At 50.6% G+C, this 22,096-nt stretch overlaps 1 protein-coding gene across 10 annotated transcripts in view; it reads right to left on the bottom strand.

Moving 5' to 3' along the window:
- Nucleotides 1-526: 526 nt before the first annotated feature.
- Fbrsl1 (fibrosin-like 1) overlaps nt 527-22,096 on the bottom strand; it is an 88,505-nt gene continuing 66,935 nt past the window's right edge. For 3 of the 10 annotated variants that reach the window (XM_222254.11, XM_017598561.3, XM_063271805.1), the window contains 14 exons: nt 21,740-21,785; nt 19,607-19,931; nt 19,232-19,452; nt 18,766-18,834; nt 18,366-18,595; nt 17,644-17,694; nt 16,716-16,784; nt 16,587-16,616; nt 16,341-16,412; nt 14,479-14,608; nt 12,095-12,172; nt 11,813-11,896; nt 11,456-11,660; nt 527-1,988 (listed from right to left, as the gene is read on the bottom strand). In XM_222254.11, the coding sequence (XP_222254.5) occupies nt 1,145-1,988; nt 11,456-11,660; nt 11,813-11,896; nt 12,095-12,172; nt 14,479-14,608; nt 16,341-16,412; nt 16,587-16,616; nt 16,716-16,784; nt 17,644-17,694; nt 18,366-18,595; nt 18,766-18,834; nt 19,232-19,452; nt 19,607-19,931; nt 21,740-21,785 (2,454 nt within the window). In that variant the 3' untranslated portion in view covers nt 527-1,144. Of the gene's footprint in view, nt 1,989-11,455; nt 11,661-11,812; nt 11,897-12,094; nt 12,173-14,478; nt 14,609-16,340; nt 16,413-16,586; nt 16,617-16,715; nt 16,785-17,643; nt 17,695-18,365; nt 18,596-18,670; nt 18,835-19,231; nt 19,453-19,606; nt 19,932-21,739; nt 21,786-22,096 lie in introns of all 10 variants that reach the window. The other 7 variants (XM_006249589.5, XM_063271803.1, XM_017598560.3 and 4 more) reach the window with 6 other exon arrangements.

Genomic DNA, 22,096 nt, shown 5'->3' with positions numbered 1-22,096 from the left:
AGAGTGGTAGACCAGCACATTTATGCTGGTCAAAAAGGACAAGCTGACAACACATGTACAACACACGGGAAAGCTTGAGAGGGCAGGGATGCAAAACCAAAGCCAAATGGGAACGAATGGATGAGAGGCTTAGTGGTGGGGAGGAAAAAAAAAACCTCATCTCCTGGTAACAAACCTTTACACGATTGAACTTCTGAGATTCTGCCTGACCTACATAAATCTAGAGAACACTGCATTAAAATAGAACATGGGTGCAGGTTGGTCCTTGTGACTAGAGCCCGCCAGTCCTGAAGTCCACTATGAGTCTAAGCAGAACCCCAGAAGTGTGGCTCTCTGCAAGGTCCAACCACCTAGATAGGAAGCTCAGAAACCGTCTCCCCCCTCCCCCAACATCCCGCTCTGCCCTCCCAGGCGTGCATAGCTGAAGGATAGCTGTTGCAGTTAAACTGTTGAGTGTGTTCACGACTGACAGTGGAGTGGGTTTTTGCGACCACATACACAAATAACCAGAGGGGTTTCTAGAAACTTTTATAGACTGTCCAGGTTAAGAATTTAATAAGTTTTATAATTATATCAACAGTATTTACATTTTTTCCTAAAAAAAAAAACAAGGAAATTCTCTTACACCTATGCATAATAGAATAAGGCAGAAAACCCAAAGTTTTGTACATTATTATTAATTATTATTTTAATATATATCTGTAACGTCGGTTCCAAGTACCAAGGGAAGGCCAGAGCCGGGCCTGAGTTCGGAGCCTCACAGTGCGCTGGACAGAAAGACTGTTTCTTTCCATAAATAAGACAAACCCTGGGGCTCAAATGGGATCCGAGAAGTTAAACTGCAAATCCCAACTAAAAATTCTTTTTTTTTTTTTTTTTTTGGTTCTTTAAAATGTCGTTAGAGCACAAAATTAAGAAAAATACAAAACCATTAAAAATGCTTGTCACTTGAGAGGGGGGAGATACAAAGCTAAATTTTTCCCAGTGACCTAATTGCAAGCTCGGAAAATGATGTTACCCCCAGAAAAGCGAAAAGTCCTCGACTATGTAGGCTGCAGCGTGGAGCGGGTGGCGCTGCTCCCGGACTCAGGGAACTGTGCTCAGGTCCCAAGAATTTAAAGTGAGCCAGCTCGCTACTCCGGGACTACCGCGCCTCCACCTCGGGCGGATTGCACGCTGGCGAGTAGTCTCGTGCCTCGCCAGGCCCCAGCGCCAGGGGCGTCGTCCTGGGACGGGCGGGAGGCGTGGGAACCCCGCCCGCCGTCACCAGTGGAGGAGGCGCACCGAGCGCGGCGGCGGCCGGCGGGGTGCGGGCCAGGAGCGCACCGTGCAGCGCCCCAGGAGCCAGGCGCGGGTAGTGCATTGCAGGCAGCAGCGCGGCGTCTGAGTCGGGGGCGCGCGCGCGCTCCAGCTCCTCCCGGCGCACCTCACGCAGGCGCTCCGGGCTGTAGTCGTGAGACTCGCGGTCCCGGTAGGCGCGCTCGGAAAGCTCGAACGGAGCGGGTCCCGCAGCGGGCGGCGGGGCTGGGAAGGAGCGGCGCGGCAGGTCCAGGCCCCGGTAGGTGTCGCGAGGCGGATCCCACACGAAGCCTGACGTGCCCAGGCCCAGGTGTGTAGCTGTGGAGTGCACGCTGACGCCCGTGAGGTCCGGTGTCTCGTCTTCCCTGCGCTCTTCCTTGACCTTAACGTCGCCCTGGGGCCGATCGGGCGTCTGTTTCCCGGACTCCCGACCCAGTAGGCCTGCCAGGCGTAGGCAGTCGCCCAGGGCTGCCTTGCAGTAGGGCGATGGAGGTCGCGCAGCCAGTTTGGCGCCATCCTCTTTGCTGGGTGAATGGTTCTCCTTGACCCGAGTCTCAGCCTCACGCTCTGTGAGGACCCCAGGACGGCTCAGCTCACCGGAGTCTCGCTGCAGGAGGCTGCTGATGGGGTGGCCCACTGGTGCTATAGGCGAGCCATGGCTCAGCAGGCGCGTCTTCTCCAGGAGGTTTCTGGGGACAACAGGATAGAGCCATTACCTACAGCAGCTGCTAGAAAACTGTTTGTCAAGTTTCTATGACCTCAAGTTTCCTACAGTGTGAAGCCTCTTTGTATCCTGAGCTCCTCTGAGATAGCCCAACCCCAGCTCTCTATACTGCTCTGGGTGGCTGCAGTAGAGCAAATTTAGGGGAGTTCTCCCACATGGGGTGCAGGTGGGGGAAAGCAAGGCAGCATGACTGCTCCAACCCTGGAATTCTCAGACACCAAGTGTGTGCAGCTGCTTTCTGTTGACTTAACCCCAGATGGATGGAGAGCTGCCTTACATTCATTCCCTTAGCAACAGCCTAAATATACAGGCCTGTAATCTAGTCGGCGAGAGGCTGAGACAGGACTCATAGGTTCAAGAGCCACTATAAAGTTCAAGGCTAGCCTGGGCAACTTGCCCTGGGGTCCTTGAGGGTCCTGTGGCAGGGATCTACTGCCACCCCTGGGCCAGGAGAGGAACCTGACAATAGTCCTTTACACCCACCCTTTCCTGGTCCCCTGCAGTGCAAGCTCTTCTCCCACATCTGCTCCAGCACCGGGAGCAGGCCAGGGCTCATTTCTCACCTAGCCCAGTCAGTCACAGGGAAGGCATGGGGGAGGGGGGGTTGCGAGGCAGAGGTGGTGGTGGTGCGGGGAGGCAACTCTGCTCCTTAGGCCTGGAGGCCGGACAAGGCCCTCTGAGACTGACCAGGGGCCTGGGAGAGCACCCTAAGCAGGGTTATGCCTACTGCAGGAACTGCATGGTTCAGACTGGCCTTTACCTCCTGTGGACCTTCCGCCTCATCTTCAGCTCTCAGTGCTTGGCACAGGTGTGGGCTTGAGGCCACCCTAACTGGATACTGGTGACCTCCTCTCCTACACTGACCCACACATCTGCTTTACACCCAGCCAGCTCCTTCCGTGTCTCAAAAAGAATTCACTGTCATCCTCAATTCAGAAGACACCCATGAGGGGCCCTGCTTAGGGTTTACTGGACTTGAGGGCATCGCTGTCTGGGCAACTCTTAGGAATGTCAACCAAGCAGGCTTTCGACCCTCAGCTGCCTGATGAAAACACATATTACATTGATTTTGGTAGCCTATACCTTGCCCAAATATGACTGAAGTGTACCCCTCAGTCCCACAGATGTGGGGCATCTGTGGAGAAAGAAGGAACCCTTAAGCTCTAGGTCTACCCATCTATCTGGAGGCCCCTCCTGCCTTCTGATATTTAGGGAACTCTTTACTTCTGTGGTCCTAGGAACGGATGCCAGAGCCAGGCAAGTACATTTACTGGGCTATATCCTCAATCCAAGGAGGATTTGGGGCCCTGCACCCCCTTCTTCTCACCCTTTACCCAGCTCCTTTTTTGACATCTATCTCACCCAGAGTGTGGCTGCTCACCCAGCTTACTTCCTGAAACCTCTGGGTCTACGCAAGCTTTGTCCTCATACACAGTACAAACCCCACTCTGAGGTTTTATTGGTGTACCACGTAAACTTGGTTTGAAGTCTTCCTGGTCTATCCTGCATTCCTCCCTCTTGCTAATGCGGACCTCTCACCAACTGTGAACCCCTAGAGCCTTGCCATTCCCCACACCAATGCATACAACACCCATACACTAAGGTTAGATCCGAGTTCAGTTTATAAGCAACTCATTGACAACTCAGAGGTCTTCCAACTCTCTGCTTCGCTTTGCCTGCCTGATCACTGTAATTGTGGTCCCTGTTCTGGCCCCCCGGCCCCCCACATCACTTTCTGGTTGCAGCTGACCATTCATTACCATAAGTGAGCTTTGCACTTACCTTGTCTAAGGTGGGATGCAAGACTTCCATTCCTACACACTTTTGTCTTGCCTTAAAGTAAATCTGAAGACATTAGTAAGTCTATTGACTGACTGGACCCAATACAAATTGGGTAATATTTTTGGCTTTCAAAGTCTCAGACTTGGGTTGAGGATTTAGCTCAGTGATAGAGCGCTTGCCTAGCAAGCGCAAGGCCCTGAGTTTGGTCCCCAGCTCCGAAAAAAAGAAAAAAAAAAAAAAGTCTCAGACTCAGAAAATGTCCTAAGACAGAAGGGGAACGGATGTGTCTTTCTGACTACTCCTACCCTGACCTTTACGTCTCCGTTTCTACATAATCAGGTAATCCCCCCACCCCAATCACCATCCCCAGATAGTTTCTCTGTGCAGCCCTGGCTGTCCTGGAACTCACTATAGACCAGGCTAGCCTCCCTCAAATTCACAGAGCTCTCTCTGCCTCTGCCTCCTGAGTGCTGGAATTATGCCTTTTTGTTTGTTTGGAGTCAGGCTTTCTCTGTGTGTATCCCTAGCTTTGAAGACCAGGCTAGCCTAGAACTCAGAGATCTGTCTCCCCAGCGCTGGGATTAAAGGTGTGCTCACCATGCCTAGCCCATCAAATTCCCTAGCTTCTCAGATGCTAATAATGTGACTGACCTCCCTATGTCACAGGAACGAACTGAAATACAAATCTCTTTGACAAAAGGTCCAACTAAGATCAGGGACCTCAGCCCTCCCGGGAGGGGCCGCATAAATTCCGCCCAGAACAGAAAGACAGTTCTGTTCCATAAGGTTGTTGATGGTTCAGGTGTGCCACAATAGAATTTTATCTCCTTTAGTGCCAAACAGTAACTGCTGGTCCCCTCCACCATCCCGAAACTGGGCTGGCAACATTCCTTCAGGAGGCTGAGGTTGCTCTCCAACTGGAGACAAACATCAGCTTTTTTAAAAAGCACCTTTATTCTCTTTCCTTCCCTTCTCTACTCTGCAACTCAGGAGAGAACTCATGCTATGATCCTGGCTACTCTAGGATCCTAGCTATTGTGGGGCCCGGCTTCCTCAAGCTGGGCTATGGCACTCTTACTTCTGTTTGTCATTTCTGCCTATGTAGGCCACAGGGTCCATCCCCGCCCACGAGTGTCCATCCACACTAACTAACGTGTCTTTGTAAAGTAAAGGGTGTAATGAGTCCTGTTTGACCCTGGGATGGTGGATCTCACAGGGATTTGTGCCCCGGTTAGGGTTACTTAGGGCTGAGCTCACCTTGCAGAAATGTGGTTGCTGCCATCTTAGCTGGTGAACTCATTAAAATGGAGGCAACATGTGACTTGGCCACCATCTTTGCTAATGATGTCACAACATGGCATACAGCATGTGACCTTGCCACCATCTTGGTGAAACCATTTGGTACCAACAAAGAAACAGCACCATCCATAAAACTCCTTGGTACTGCCTAGTCCTCCTTTTATGATAAACTACAGAGATAACTAGTGAACCAGCCTGCCTCCATCTTGGTCTTGAAACTCATCTTACGATAAAGACAAACTAGATTTACTTAGGTTTTGCTTCTGTCATCCTGCCGATTTTGCCCAATCCCCATTTGGAAACACCCTTCCCCTGAGCTATACAAAGGTGTATCTTGCCATGTTCAATGCTCACCTCTTTAAACTGCCTTAAGAGGAGGCAGCCTGTGCATACAAATAAAAAGCTTGCCTTAATTAAGTTGTCCATGATGATTACTTGGATAGGTTGTTTTTTATTACATCTTTGAGATTAACAGTAACATCAGAAGTTCAAATATATATATATATGTAATTATATACAAATATATATGTAATTATATAAAATGATATTAACATTGTTAGTTTTGACAGTGTGGTGACCTCCTAGGCTCTTATGGGTGTGGCTTTGTTGAAAAAGTGTCACTGGGGCTTTGAGGTGTAAAAAGCCCATGCCAGGCTTAGTCTGTCAGTTTCCTAGTCTTTCAATCTGTCTTTTATCTTGTCTGTCTCTCTCAGCTACTTCTCTAGTACCATGCTTGCTGCCACATTCCCTGCCTTGATAATGGACTCTCTGAAATTGTAAACAAGTCCCCAATTAAATGCTTGCTTTTATAAGAGTTGCCACGATCATGGTGTCTCTTCACAGCAATAGAACAGTGACTAGGACAGAATTTGGTACCAGGAGTAGGGTATTGCTGTGCAAGGTCTAACATGCTGCTTATTGAAAGAACAGAGAGACTTTAGGACTTTAGACTAGAAAAGTGGTTGAACACTTTAAATGGTATTTACTGGACCATCATAGTAGGAACACTGACATGGTGCTGAGGGTGGTATGAATTGTGTTGGCCTAGTTCAAGAAACTTGAACTTGTAACTTAAGTACACAGTTACTTTAGTAAGTGGCCTAGAGACCACTTTGGCAAAGAATGTGGCTGCTTTTTGCCCTTGTCCTGAAAATATGCCTGTAGCTGAACTGAAGAGTTTTTAATTAATGGCACTGGCAGAGATTTCAGGACAGCTTAATATTGACTGTGCAATGTTGTTATTAGTGATGGCTCTTATGCAGACCTATCATGAAGAGGAACAAAGAGGGACAAAGAGATAAAAAAAGTTTAAAGAAAAGCCTGATCCTAAACAGAATAAAGGGAATCAGAACCCACAGAAAGACTCTATCCAGGTTAGCTTCCAACCTGTGCAAAGGAATCAAAGGGAAACAGGCAGTGAAGGAAACCATCAACGGAAGGAGGGGGCCGAATTCCATTTGCATCAAACAGAAGAACCTGGCAGCTTCTGTCGTGTGGTTCTGGTTTTAGAGACAAAGGGGTTGTGAACTCTCTCTCCACAGCTAAGGAAAGCTGCTGAGGCCAGGTGTATGTCAGGAGTGTCCCGGCATGGAGGCCTGGAGAGGCCATGCATGGAACTGTGAAGGTGAAGCTTAGATTGTGCTGGAGACTCCAAGATGTTGGAGATGCCATCTGTGGGGTACCTTCCACGGAGAGCTGCATGCTGCCTGTGGAACCAGCCTAAGAGAAAGGTATCGTGTTGCAGTCAACAAAGCTGGAAGGAGCTGGAGCTCTGAAGATCGATTTGACATCAGACATGGAAGATATATAATTAGGAATTTGCCCTGTGGGTTTTGGTCTTGCTTTGGTCCTTAGTATGCTCTCATTCCTACCTTTTCGGATGATAAAATATACTCTGTGCCACTGTGTGTGATCTGCTTTTTGACTTTTGGTTTTGATTTTACAGGGCGTTGTAGTTACACTGCCTTTTGAGACTTTGGACTGTGAGGCAGTCCTGAGACTGAGTCTATGGAGACTCGTGAGCTGAACTAAGTGCATTTTCTTGCATTGTGATATGGCCACAAGCCTGTGGGGGCAAGGGAGTGTACTATGGTAGTTTTAGTAAGAATTCACAGGTTCATAGGTGGGGCCTTGTGGGAGAAAATGTGTCACTGGGGGTGAGTTCTGAGTTTTCAAAATGTAGTCCGGTGTGCCAGCCTCCAACCACCTCCTTTGCAGATCAGGAGGAAGCTTTCAGCTACTGTTCTAGTGCCATGGTTGGTGCCAGGTTGATAGTGGACAGACCCTCTGAGAGTGTAAGCAAGCCAACAATTAAAGCTTTCTTTTACAAGACTTCCCGTGGTCATGGTGTTGCTTCACAGCAATGGAACAGTGACTAAGACACAGTTTTTACACAGCACATTTACTGGATCCTAAGAAGGACCTAAGTTTTCCCAGCCACATTCCTGCAGCCCTGGGACACTAACAAAGGGAGCCAATACACAAGATCTGTGGAGAATCAGAGCTAAACATTAGTAAAGCACAGATCCCAACACCATGGGAAAAGTTGCTCCCAGTGAGGAGCTGCTATAACAGCTGGGTCTCAATGCCTAATACTCTGCCAGTGTCTCCAGGCCTGGTTTCCTCTAACTGAGGTAAAATGTTCCTTCTCCTCCTCCAGTACCCTTTGGTTCCATACGTACCTGCTTTTGTTTCTGCTTTAAAGATCTTTATGTTGTTTCCCTTTCACAAAGGGAACTATAAAGAACAATCCCAATAAACAATCAGATTCGAAATTTGGATTCCTTAAATTGGGGTTTGGAGAGATGGCTCAGTGGTTAAGCACACTGACAGCTCTTCCAGAGGACCCAGGTTCAATTCCCAGCACCTACATGGTTCTACCACGTGGCTACAGCCTGTAGCTCCTGTTCCCAGGGGATCTGACACCTCATACAGATATACATGCAGTCAAAACACCAGTGTACATAAAATAAAAATAAATTTAAAAAATATATGTTCTGTGTGAGTATGAATACATAAAATGACAAAATAAAAACAAAAATACATTTAACCAATGGGATGACATGGATAAAACAAACAGATATGGCTAATGGCCCTAAACCTTTCTTTGGAAGAATTAAGAATTTCTAAATATAGGGCTGGAGAGATGGCTCAGTGGTTAAGAGCACTGACTGCTCTACCAGAGGTCCTGAGTTCAAATCCCAGCGACCACATGGTGGCTCACAACCATCTGTAATGAGATCTGATGTCCTCTTCTGGTGTGTCTGAAGACAGTGACAGTGTACTCACATATATAAATAAATAAATCTTTAAAAAAAAAAAAAAAAAGAATTTCTAAATATAAAATCTGCTTTTAAAGAAAACACACAGTCAAGATATTATCTCTTAATCCTTAATTCTGGTTCTATAACATGGTCCCCATTGCTTAAAGATATAAAATAACTTTTAAGAGGTGATTAAGCCTTCCTGGAGAGGTAGCTCAGCGACTGTATTATTCAAGAGGATTAGAGTTCAACTCCAAGCACCCACATCGGGTGGCTCACGACCACCTGTAACTCCAGTTACAGGGTGATCTGACACCTCTGACCTCTAAGGGCACCTATACTCACATGCATAAGCCTGCACACAGACACACCCATATACATAACTGAAAATAATAAAAATAATTTTAAAATTAGAAATAAATGGCTCGGGCTGGAGAGATGGCTCAGCGGTTAAGAGCACCCGACTGCTCTTCCAGAGGTTATGAGTTCAATTCCCAGCAACCACATGGTGGCTCACATCCATCTGTAAAGAGATCCGATGCCCTCTTCTGGTGTATCTGAAGACAGCTACAGTGTGTACTTATATATAATAAATAAATAAATCTTTAAAAAAAAAAAAAAAAAAAAAAAAAAAAAAAAAAAGAAATAAATGGCTCAAGAAACAATTATTCCTACTCCAGGGTGCATCCTCCTTCTGGACAACTTCCTTCCCTTTAGATAAGAGGATCATGTGTCTATGCTTTTCAAATGTGCTCTGCATATGATGATGTATATAAAATGCAAACATTTAAAGGATATTTTGACCACTACTATTTCTTTAAAAACTCACATATGGACATGTATGGTGGCACATGCTTTAAATCCCTGTGCTCAGGCTGACTTTGAGGCCAGCATGGTCTATGTTGAGAGTTCCAGGACCTCTAGAACAACAAAGAGAAACTCTGTTTTGAAAAACAAACAAACCTGGGCCTGGAGAGATAGCTCAGCAGTTAAGAGCACTGACAGCTCTTCCAGAGGTCCTGAATTCAATTCCCAGCAACCACATGGTGGCTCACAATCATCTGTAATGGGATCTGATGGTGTATTTGACGACAGCTACAGTGTACTCATATATATTAAATAAATCTTTTAAAAAAGGAAAACGAACAACCCCTAGTATCTCTTAGAATGCAAGGCTTCTGTCCTATCTTCTAAGTTAAACCATGGCCATCTTCATGCCTTTAATTGTGCTGGCCCTAAAAGGATCACAGTGGGACTTGCTAAATGTTAGTACTCCTTCACAAAAGAGGAGGCAGACAGGCCATCTGTGGTACCTACAGGCTCAGATATTTGAATGCTCCGTCCCCAGTTGGTGGAACTGTTTGAGAAGGATTAAGGTATGGTCTTGTTGGAGGAGGTGTGTCACTTTTAGGGTTTCATAGGTCGCACTAGGTCCAGTCTTGGGCTCTCTCTGCCTGCTACTATCAAATCAGTTGTAGCTCTCAGCTACTGCTCGAGCACCATGCCTGCCTGCTGACATAACCACTGCAGAGGAGGACCACACTTCTAAGTTAAACAGTGGTCAGATAGGCCTTAGACATATCGTCACATAGATGGAGACAGACTAACTGGTGAAAGACAGACCAGAGGCTCCTCCCACACCCACTGACCCCAGAGGACAGGATCTTTAATTGGCCCTGACAGTACAAAAACAAAAGTTAATTTTGGCTACCTCTGTGGTCTCAGACACTCAGCAGGAAAGTATATCCAGAATTAAAATGATCAGTGTGTCTCTTTCAGTCCAATCCTCAGATTATACTTAACTACATGAAATGTTACTTGGATAGCTATTTCTCACTAACAACTCTTTTCCTGATATAGCCACTACCCAGATATAGGACGTGACCTTTGGATTACTTCAGTTCAGCAGTGTCTCTCTACAGCTGACAAAAGCAGGCCTATATCCTTAAGCACTGAGGTCAAATCCAATTTGTGTTTACCAACTATGGCACATTATCGCTTCTCATAGTGTGATGTGGCTTTCTGCACCCTCACCACCTTGCAGTGCTGCTAGATACTCTGTCATCAGACTTATAGGTCTGCAAAATTATGCAGGATATCCCATGGTATCCTTGGGACACTGCTAGACAATACTATAATAGGGACCCAATAAGGTGCCAATTAGACTTTAACTTGTCTTACAGACTTTCCAAGTGCTTGCAGGAGTCTGAAATGGATGCAGTAAGCAGCAATTACACAGTTACCTTATTCTTCTATGGGGCTCTGGTGCGTGGTTCAGACAGTTGTACAACTTTACCTTACTAAACAAAACTTGGATTAAAAAATTTCCTCATCAGCTTCAGTCTCTTAATGTTCTCCACAAGGTTGTACTAAAGGAGCTCTGAGGACTAATTCTGAACTTATGCTGGCCAATGACAAATGTCTGAAGCTCTTCCACAAAACCAGTGGCCTCACATCTTACAAGGGACAGTAATGACAAAAGCCACCGGTGCTGCTAGCGCCTCTAACAAAGCCGCCGAGGGTTCTGTACATGGCTGTCTTGCCTGTTGTTACTTTATTATGTTCCCTTATAACACATCCCTTATAACACAGTCCAAGAATGCATGCTGTCACCAGATGGCTGTCTTATATTCTGCGTCTTTGCCTTTTCAGGTCAGCTTAATATGCTTCAGGACTAATTAGATTCTTTGGTGCAAAAGTTAAAGAGGGTATGTTGTCTATCCCCTAACCCCCTGTGCATGTTCTGAGGGTCTGGAACCAAGGGTTAATGACCTAAAGACCTCCGGTAATTTGAGAAACTCCTGACAGCTAAGTTGACATACTGAGAAACCTGCAGGCAGTTAGAAGCCAGGAAGCTCCTGATGAGGTAAACGTAGACCATTGCTGGCATTTACAAGTGTGAGAGAGACCCTTTGGGAACAGATCTGCAGATGGAATCTTCCCGGCACCCAGCCTCCTCCCGTGGAGATTTAAGTTCGGTCTTTCCTTCTCTACTTTCATGTTACTGCTTTGGTCAATCCTGATCTAACACACTTGCCTGGTGAGAAATCAAACCAGGCAGGGAGGTCTCGGGGCCAGATGAACTCACCGCTCATGCTCTTCCTGGCCCTTGTCAGGCTCTCGGTCGTGGTTGGTCAGGGCTGAGAGGCGCTCAGTGTCCATTGGCTTGGGCCACGGGGGCGGGGTGGGGAAGGAAGGTGGCACCCGGTGCAGCCGGTTCCAGGCATCATGGGGGCTAGGCAGGCCGAGTAAAGCTGTGCCCTCCTTGGGGGCAAAGATGCTGCTCCCCGGTGCTAAAGTGGGAGATGAAGACAGGGCCAGGAGTGTGAGCTGAGCAAGATGCCCCGCCCCCAGCAGTGCAATGCTCAATCCTAAGAGGCTGTGAGAAGGGTGCGGAGCAGACAGGAGGGCGAGGGGCAGTGCAATGGATGTGGTAGTCACTCACTCAGTGCATGGCTGCCCAGACCTCCAAACGCATGGTTGCTCAGGCTCCCCAGGCCTCCAAAAGTGCTGGATCTGCTGAAGGGGTCTGCAGGGGGTGAGGGGAGGGCAAAAAGGGGTCAGAAATCTACAAGTCTTCGACCCTGACACCAAAATGAAGCCCAGAAGCTTCTAGTCTGGGCAAGTGCCACCCATACTGGTCTGAGAGGCTGTGGGACCTCCATTCCACCCACTCATATTCCTCTTAGCCCATGGAAGATGCCACCCAGGCTTCCAGGTTACCTACCTGTCAGATGACCAGTGGGCAGGAAGCTGCCATGATGAGCAGAGGGTCCAAATGGGTTGGCGGTTGGATGGGTGGCACCTGGATAGATAGTAGCCAGGTTGATAGTCACCAGAGCTGGGACCTCCTGCCTCTACTGGTGGGTCACAGGTGGGACACCCCGGTTCTTTCAAGTCTACATCACTGTGCAGGTGTGTAGTTAGAGCATGAGGTTGGGATTCAGTCTCCCCAGATCTGAGGCCCCTGGGTGGGCAGGGGCAATGGTACTGACAGTAACAGAGCTCACACAGAAGAGGAAGCCAAGATGTGGGCAAGAATGGAGAAGGCCCAAGTAAGTGAGCCATCATGGTACTGATCCCCCAAGTAGTTACCCCAGGTTTTAAGACTGGAACTAAAAATGATCCTGACCACCCAAGGGAGGAAGGTGGTCTTGGGTGCATGGCCTTCTGTGGAGCCCTGAACACAGGGTTCTACCGGCAAAGGTCATCTGACACCAACTTGGCATCACCAACAACCAAACCCTGGGTCTCCACGAACCAGGTGTGGAGAGCAGTGCAGGGACTGCTGAAGGGGGTGACTTTTATCCATGGGTGCTGAAGCAGAGACAGCCACCATGCTCCAAGGCCTGTCGCTGCCCCCACACCTCCATCCCTACTCTCCACCCTCTCCCTCCTCAGCAGCCCAGTGTCTTCAGGTGTCCCATATAAGATCCGGTTCCTTTTTCCTACTGGCCTCTAGGTTTTCCCAGGCTGGAACCTGTCAAGAACCCATTCTGCATGGGGCAACAGGTGGGGCAGCAGCAGGTGGGGGGCAGCAGGTGGGGGGGAAGCAGCATGTGGGGGGCAGCAGGTGAGGGGGCAGCAGCAGGTAGGGGGCAGCAGGTGGGGGGGCAGCAGCAGGTGGGGTGGCAGCAGGTGGGGTGGCAGCAGGTGAGGGGCAGCAGGTCGGGGGGGCAGTAGCAGGTGGGGCACATATTCTAAGAGGACAGATGTGGGTGAACTTCCCACTCCAGCCATCAGAGCTTTTGGTCTGCACTGAGGCTCTAACAAGCAAATAACCCATCTTCTCAATTGGGCACAGAAGTCAGCCCTCTCAGAGCAATGCAACTCCACTGTATCAAAGCCAAAGGTGTAGTTTGGAAGATGAGCAGAGTTGTAGGCATTGGAAGAAAGGCCGAACTCTAACTCTCTAAGCTCCCAACTTAGTTAGAAAAAGGACAGCAAAGAAATAACAGTCAAGGAAGAATACACAGAGAAAGTCTTATGTTTAAAGTTTTTTTGTTTTTTTGTTTTTTTTTTTTTGGTTCTTTTTTTTTGGAGCTGGGGATCGAACCCAGGGCCTTGTGCTTCCTAGGCAACCGCTCTACCACTGAGCTAAATCCCCAACCCCATGTTTAAAGTTTTGATGAAGCCGGTCGTTGTCTGTCCTAGTGAAGGGAGAGATGCAGGGCTGGGCAACATGAGCGACTTTTGTCTCTGAAAGGAGCCAGCACTAATGAACCATTAGTCATTGTCACTTAAAGAAAGGGTTTCTATACTGTTCCGCGGGGGCACTAAGGGACTTGAGCCAGGCTGTGAGCCATCAGGAACACCTCTGCTTTGAGGGTCCACATCTGAGGGGTCACAGTCCAGAGGCCACAAGGATGCCAGATAAAGGAACAGGGAAAAGCCACCACACTGTGAGGCCAGCTCTGGGTGGTTAGCCAGCGCTGCTGTCCTAACATGTTAGCAAAGGTAGAAACATACTTGCCTCATCCACCACAAGTGGGCGCCAAGTGGGAGAGGACGGAGATGAGGGTAGCTGGGGCTCTGAGGTAACAGACCTGAGACCTCATGGACGCAGGCTGGAAGAACATTCTCAGAGAGGCCCTCAACTTGTCTCTACCAATATCTGGGTTTTGAGTTTAAGGAAGTTCCTTCCATGCCCATAACTGATGGGCTGCACACACTGTGTCTAGACTTCATTCATGTAGCCTTATGCTAAGCCTCTTTTTCCTCCTGGAGATGCGGCATTTGGATACATGTCAGACAGGTGTCCCCAATAAACCCTGGGCGTGAAGTCTTACTGCAAAGGGCTTCCAAGGCTAAGGGCTAATAACTCTGCACTGCCATGCACTTAGGGAAGGCTGGGGCACAGGTCGTTGGAAGCAGTTTCCTACACGTGGAAACAGCACAGATACTGTCCTGGGGCGGTGAGCTTAAGGTGATGAGGGGTTCCGGGATGAGGAGGGACCAGGTCGCCAAGCATCAGGTAATGTGGGACAGAGGCCCAGGTGACACACAGTGGTCAGGGCCCTGAGTAAGTAGCACCAGGGTCTCAGTGTTTCTCATCCCCACAGATATTTTGGCCCCACTCAGACCCCTGATTCCAGCTACCCTTGGTCTCACCTGTGCTGGAGAAGAGGGGCCGGGCCAGGTCCTGTGGGTAGTGGAACCCAGAGAACATGCCTTGGGCGGGGGGCCGGCTGAACAGGTCCAGCTTTGTGCCAACCTCTAGCTTGTGGGGGTCCAGCTGCATCTGCAGGGGGACAGAGTGTGTACCAGGGCTGTGTGCAGAGGCTTGGCAACTGCCCCAGGTAGACCGTGAACTGGTACCCTGGACTATACAGGGACCTCACTGGAGGTGCCTCCTTAGGAACCGCCCATGCTCTGGCAGCCGCAGGGAAGGGGGAGGAAAGCCAGTTTTAGTGGGTTTCATCTGGGACAGGAGAACCAGAACCTTACTACAGCATGCAATGCGTGGAGTCACAGTGGCATGCTGCACCTTTATGCCATGGCTTTCAATCAGCCTGCTCTTTACAGCATAGCACATCTGTGCACTTCATTTCACAGAAAATGGCTTCATTTGGATGTCACAAAATTCAGCTGAAAAACACAGCCACAGGCCTAAGTTGTCCCAAATTTGCTTGTTTTCCAATGATGCAATTTATGTTTAAAGACATGAATCGGGCTGGAGAGATGGCTCAGCGGTTAAGAGCACTGACTACTCTTCCAGAGGTCCTGAGTTCAAATCCCAGCAACCACATGGTGGCTCACAACCATCTGTAAAGAGATCCGACGCCCTCTTCTGGTATGTCTGAAGACAGCTACAGTGTACTTACATATAATAAATTAATAAATCTTAAAAAAAAAAAGCAAGAAGTTTGAAGGAAAAAAAAAAAGGACATGAATCTCCATCAGCGAGACAGCTCCAGGTAAAGGCTCGTGCCACTCGCTAAGTCTGAGGACCTGCATTCAAGTCTTAGGGCCCACATGGCAGAAAGAGAAGTCCAATTCCTTCAGGTTGTCTCTGACCTCCAAGTGCATGCCATGGCACACATGTATTGCATATGCAGGTGCACACACATGTAAGCGCACACACAGACACACACACCCAAACCATGACTTTATTCAATTTATGTAGAGCTGAGGTGCTTGTTCTCCTTTGTGCTGGCCATCCCTTGAGGGCTCTGTGGCCAGAGGCTCCACTGAGTGTGGCTTTGAGGACAAGGACAAGGGTTCTGTCCTCTTCCACCCTTGCCTGTGTGACCTGCCCTGCCGTGCCTTGCTATGTCCAGCATTTGGGAGCTCATATTCCTCCTACTTCCTAAAGTGTCTGTCTGTCTGTCTGTCTGTCTGTCTCTCTGTGTGTGTGGGGGGGGGGGGTTTACACATCACCATGTTGGAGTGTTCTGTGATAGGTGGAGCAAGTGGTAGAACTTCATGTCTATAATGACATATCCAACCAGGATCACAAGTTAACAGCTGAGTGAGAACTGAGCTCTAATTTCCTAAAATATCACTAGGGATCACTCAGGAACCACTGTGGTCACCCCGAGTTTTACCACTCCAGTCCTGGAAATCCACACTTTGAGTACCTTCCCACCTCCACCAAGGCATGTGCACTGGGCTGTAAACAGCTCTCTGACGAGACCCTCTCTGTTGACTTCTTTAAGGTCTTTAGGAGACTTTTGCACATGTACACAAAGGTGCAGTAAATCAGGGGTAGCATCTGTACTGCAGACTGTCCTGATCCTGGTGAGGACACTGTCCCTCTCAGTTCACCTACCACCTGCCAATTAGACACTTGTGCACATGCATGTGGCCCTTATCCCTGGTCTTCCCGACCCAGGCTCTTCCCAAGAAGTTCCATGAATGGTTCTCACTGCAACCTTGGAGCTGGCCAGAGCCTCTCGTCACACACCCTAGAGTCCTCCCAAATGGCCCCACCAGGGAGGCCCTGGCAGTGCACCCGCCTGGCCCGGCCTCACCTTCATCTTCTGCTGCTGGTGGTAGATCTGCCAGGCGATCTGCACGTGTACCGCACACCACTTCCCTGGTTTCTGTGGCAGGACCGGGATGTGCTCAGAGAGCCCAGCGCCTCTTCCCAGGCCTCATCTTCCCCAGATTCCTACCATCAGGACCACCCCAAGGCCACCCAGGAGAGAACCGGAGTCCTTCCCAGCCACAGCCCTGGGTGTGCTTCCAACTCCTCTTCCCAGCATGCACTCACTCACCCTGACTGCTGTCCGGTATGGATCAGACACCTGTGGTGAGGAGGAGAGAGATGGGTCACGTCCAGGCTCTATGGGAGCACAGACCTGAGTGTATGCTGCCAACGTACATGGGTGATTGCTGACACCTACCCCAGGGGCTTTCTGCAGGAAAGTATGAACCGCACTGGACCGGCCTGTTATCTCGATTGAGTTTGAAGTCTGGAGGTGCAGGGAGAGAGGGAGAGAGAGCATAAGGGACCTATATGCTGAGGAGGGAGGAAGCAAGCAGGAGGCCTCTGGGAGCCCCAAATTCTGGGATAGACTATGCTTTGGGTCTGCTGGTGGGGCCCTGTAGTTACCTCAGTCCCATCACAGACCACTTCTCCTTCAGGCAAAAGGGTTTTCCAGGGCAGTTCAGGCTTACGACCTCCCTGGGGAGTATGAGAGGCACCTACACACCAGGGATAAGGCAGTTCCGGAAGGAACAAGCACAGTCCACAGCCCTGGAGACTGGGGAGCTGCTGCATGAGCATAGGAGGGCTTCAGTGAAATGGGGCCTACATTCTCTGCGTGGAGGGAGAGGCCATGGAACCTCTGCTGCTCAGCTCCTGGCTCTTCCTGTTCCTTCCCGCCTGGGCAAGCTGATGGGTTTCACAGTCAGCTGGCCAACTCCAGCTTGGCTCTGTAGCAGGCTTTCTGACTGCAAACAGGCCCTCGACCAGCAGGGGTCGCTCACAGTAAGGCCAGAGCCCAACAAGAACTGGAGCTACTCTGTAGCCCCGCCCCATGCCCTAGACCCACCCACCTGCCAGCCTCCTCCCTGACAGGGCTGAAAAGAGCCCTGAAGGGACCCAAAGGGGCCAGGGTGTGCAAGCAGGGTGGGCAGCCCAGGGCCTGTGGAAGGGAAGGGCAGGAAGAGCTGCAGGAGAGAGATAGAGTTCTGGGCTGTGGGCCCCACGTGGTGAAGGGCCCTTGAGCACTGATTCTCCCCTCCTTATCCAGAAGGGAGCAAGGACAGGTTTGTAGCTTCCTCACCCCCCCTAGCGGGCTGCAACCTGGGTCTGAGCAAGGGACTCACGTTGGAATGTCGGAAGTAGGGGCTGTCCAGCTTGGGTGAGAACTTGTCAAACTGCAAGGAAAGAAAGCAAAGGTAAGACTTCCTGTACAGGCCTAATGCCCTCCATTGGCCCAGAACCCACCCACGGCTGGGGTGGGCAGTGACCAGGCTGGCTACTGCTTTCTGAAGCAGATGGCCTGGTGTCACCTGGCTCTTTGAGAGCACTAGCCTCTGGCCCTGTGGGGCCTAGGCTCCTGGTTCAAAGAGGTTGATGTTTACTCAGCTGAGGCTTGAGATAGGGGAGTGGGCATGAAGCCCTAGCTGAAGGAAAGCCATGAACCTCCGCCCCCTCCACCACCCCCATTCCCGGCTGTGACAAAGAGGAAGTGGCTGCACACAGCAAGGTGGAAATGGCCCAAGGGACACACGAGAAGACTGCAATTGCCTGGTCTATGCATCCTTGTTTTGTCTAGTCTTGGAGATCTAAAGTCAGGCCAAGGACAGCACTGTTGCAGTCAGCCCAGGCTTAGGTCCTAGCAGGGGAGACCAGAGGGTGGGCTGGGGTTCAGGCCCACAGTCTAGCACCCGACATGACAGCCAAGTGAGGTCTACACACACCGGCGCGAGACACCAGGGTCATCTGCTCAAGGCCTATGTGCATGAGAGTGAGTGTGCATCTGTGTGTACAGCTGCCTATCCCACCCAACCCGCCCGGCCAGCAGCCAGCACTCAGGCCTACGCACCGGCGAGGGTGCGGTGGGCGGCATGAGCGGCGTCGGGGGCAGCCCCGCAAAGGGGGCGAATGTGTGTTGGTGCTGGTGTGTGTGCTGGTGTGTGTGCTGGTGCGTGTGCTGGTGGGTGTGCTGGTGGAACTCGGCCCGCAGCAGAGCCCCCGGGCCCAGGGAGGCGCCAGGCCGCTCCGCGTTCTGCACCAGAAACCGCGTGTTCAGCTCTTGCCTGAGCAGTTCGTGATCTACAAGAGAAAAAGAGAGAGAGACAGAGAGGCACGTCGGCCGTGGGCTCCCAGCGGGGCGAGGCGGATAGTCACCTGGCACTCCCGGGTTCGGCAGGCCAAGCCGTGGTGGCCGCTCATTACTTGCGGGCCCAGGGGTGGAGGTAAGAGAGGAGCCTGTGACCAAGTACCAATCAGAATCCCCGAATGAGGCTGGCAATACATGATTGGCTGGTTGAATGAGATCAACAGACTGGCATCTAGAGGCAAGGAGAGAAGTCTGTGAGCCCCATCCAGCAAGGCCTGCGGCCTCAGGCTGGGATACTGGCACTGCAGGACAGATGGCTGACTCCGCTCAGAAATCCTTCAGATTAAAACTTGGTGAAGGTTCCAGCCAGAAGTAAGAGGAGGGACTTGAACCCTACTCGGGGTCTTCTGGAAGTTTCAAGTAGCAAAGGTGAAGGAGGCCAATGCGAAGTAGGGACTGCCTGCCTGAGTAGGGATGTTATGCGCACGACCCACAAGTCCTCTAAGATCCCCTCCACCACAACCCTCGAACGAACGGCTAGCTCACAAACTTCCCAGGATCTTCACTTCTTTCATCCAGGCCCAGGGCCCCATTGAGATTGAGCATGCACCCCTGGGTGTAACACCTACCGGTGGGGTGTCCTGGGATGACCAGGCTGCTGGCGGGCAACGCCGGGGGCGGGGGCAGTGTTGGGGGAGCAGCGAACATTGCCGCGGCGTGATGCTGGTGCTGCGCCTGGGACCTGAGCGCCAGGTGTGAGGTAGACAGGTGGGGGCCAGGGCCGTGTGGAGACAGTGTCACGTGCTTTGCCAGGCCCAGAGGGGTGCCACTGACCGTGCTGCTGCTCCTGCTGCAGGACACAGGGCTCAGTGGCATCCTTGCTGTCAGAACCTGGATATCCCATGGCCACGTCCCCTTTCCAAAGCCAGCGACACCTCCCTCAGCCCCGAGATGGGCAGGAAGCCACAGCCCTACCCCAGGCCGTGGCCTCACCCACTCCCCACCTGAGGCTGTGCAGGTGCAGGCTATTGGATGCCACCTGGCCAGGGCCAGGGCCCGGGCCCACGAAGGCGCCCAAGGACAGAGGCACGTGTGTTGGGAGTGAGCCCCGATGCTGCGGGGTAAGCTGTGGCTGCGGAACGTGGTGAGGTACGATGGGGGCTTCTCTCTTCACCAGGGGGCTGGCCCGAGCCCCTGGCAGAGGTCCTGAGGGTGTAGGTGCTGTAGCAGGCAGGAAAGACTCAGTGCTGAGCTCACTGCTGCGCTCCAGGCCTGACACCTTGGGCACTGCCCCCGCCTTGGCCTCTGACTTCTCACCTCTCCCAGAACCTGCAGAGAAAGGGCATGTGTGTTGTTGGACCTGGCCCTATGTGCCCAAGCACCACCTGCCACTAACCAGAATGCTCAGACCCTGCCACTGATCTTGGTACAATGCTAAGGGCCCAGGGATGATTCCCGGTGTCCAGTGGGGCAACATAAGTCCTGTTCTTTATCTGAGGTCACACAGGTCTGCCAGGCTCCTGCCTGGTGCCCAGCCCCAGGTCCCTTTCATAACTCCAGAATTCTAGGCCCCAAGGTAAGGCTAGCGTGTAAGCCCATTTTTAAAGTTTCCGTGAGGCTCCCTATAAACCCCATGTTTATTTTGAGTGTGAGTGTTTTAGCTGCAACACCTGCTTGCCTGGTGCCTTCGGAGGCCACAAGAGGTCATCAGATCACCTGGAACTAAAGTTGCAGATGGTTGAGAACCATCATGGGAGTATGGAAAATCTAACCCTGGTACTCTAGAAGAGCAATCAGTGTTTTTAACCATGTCTCTCGCCCCCTTTCCTCCTTTTCTCTTACTTTCCTTCCCTCCCTCCCTCCCTCCCTCCCTCCCTCCCTCCCTTCCGTCTTTTTGGGGCAAGGTTTCTCTGTATAGCTTGGCTGTTCTGGAACTCACTCTGAGAAAGTGTTCTCAAACTCAGGAGCTCTGCCTGCCTGTGCTTCCCAAGGGCTAGGATTAAAGGATTGCACCACCATGGCTCAGCCCCTTTTTTCTTTTAAAACAAACAAATGTGTTTTCAAGGCATGTGTCTCTGTGAGTACACCTGTGAGTACACCTGGAGAGAAGTGGCGTTGGATTCCCTGGAGCTGGAGTAACAGCATGTGTGACTTGCCTGACACGGGTGCTGGAACCCAAACTCTAGTAGTCCTCTTAGAGAGCAGTATGATTTCCTCATCACTGAGCCGTTTCTCCAGCTACTCCCTCCCACTAAAGACAACAGAGTCTCTATCAGTCCTAGCTGTCCTGGAGTTTGCTCTGTAGATCAGGCTGGCCTCAACAATCAGGAGCTCCTCCTGCATCTACCTCCCAAGTGCTGGGATCAAAGGTGTCTGATACTATGTCCTTATTTCTCTTTAAAATATTTTTCTTCACATTGTATACATGGGCTTGTGTGTGCACATGCCATGGTACACATGTGGAGCTCAGAGGAGAACTCATAGGAGTCAGTTCTCTCCCTTTAACATACGGATTCTGGGTGTCGAACTCAAGTCCATTGAAGATGGACTTGGCAGTGTGCACACTTGGCACCACCTTAACCACTGAGCCATCTCAGTGTTGCAAGATGAGTTTTGCACATGCTAGGCAAGTGCTGTGCTACTGTGCTACCTCTCTAGCTCTCTTTGACTTTTTAATTTTCAGACAGGGTTGCTTTAAGGCACCCAGGATAGCCACAAACTCACTCCATAGCCTATAATGGCCTTGAATTTTAATCCTACCTCAGTCTCCAATATAGCTGGGAAGATAGGCCTGGGACATTAGGTGCAGCTCTTGTGACCCCATTTTGTAGACAAGATCAGGGTTCTACAAGGACTTGCCCCATGGCTGACACTGTCCAACCTCTGCTTATTCTCTTGGCTGCAGCATGCATTATCATACATTCATAGAGGCACACATGTGCCCACTAATACCCATCTCTTTCTGATGCCTGCAGTGGTCAGCAAAAGCTGCCCCTACAGTAAGACTGCTTCCCTTTGCTCCACTATTTCTAGACCACCATTCTTGTCCAATGAGATAAACAGACCCTCCCAAGTCTCCTTCTGCCCTTGGGTTTCTACAACCGGAGACCCAGGAGCTGGGCTGGGGATACACTCACCTTTGTCAGGTGCCGGGGCAAAGAGCTTCTCAGAGCCCACAGATGCCTGAGGAGAGAGAAGAAGCTAACAGGCTGGAGCTGAGAGTGACTACCCACCCCAGCAGAACCCAATCCCTGGTATATTACACACTTCTGAGGGAAGACACACTTAGTCCTGGACTTGGCATTGTGCACACATATTTACAATGTTCATAAAGCTTCAATGGACTTGCTCAAAATGGGCCATGCATGATGGCCTTGTGGTGGAACGATCTGAGAATGGCAGTGGCCTGGCAGGTGGCCCATCTCCGTGCTCAGGGCTCTGCTGGGTCTGTCTCAGCCACAGGCTGAAGGCAGAGAACGGAAGACAGTCCTTAC

The sequence above is a fragment of the Rattus norvegicus genome, chromosome 12 (assembly GCF_036323735.1).
Source record: "Rattus norvegicus strain BN/NHsdMcwi chromosome 12, GRCr8, whole genome shotgun sequence".
NCBI classification, from domain to species: Eukaryota; Metazoa; Chordata; class Mammalia; order Rodentia; family Muridae; genus Rattus; species Rattus norvegicus.
The sequence above is the reverse complement of the archived record's forward strand: the minus strand, read 5'-3'. Positions and strand labels throughout refer to the sequence as shown.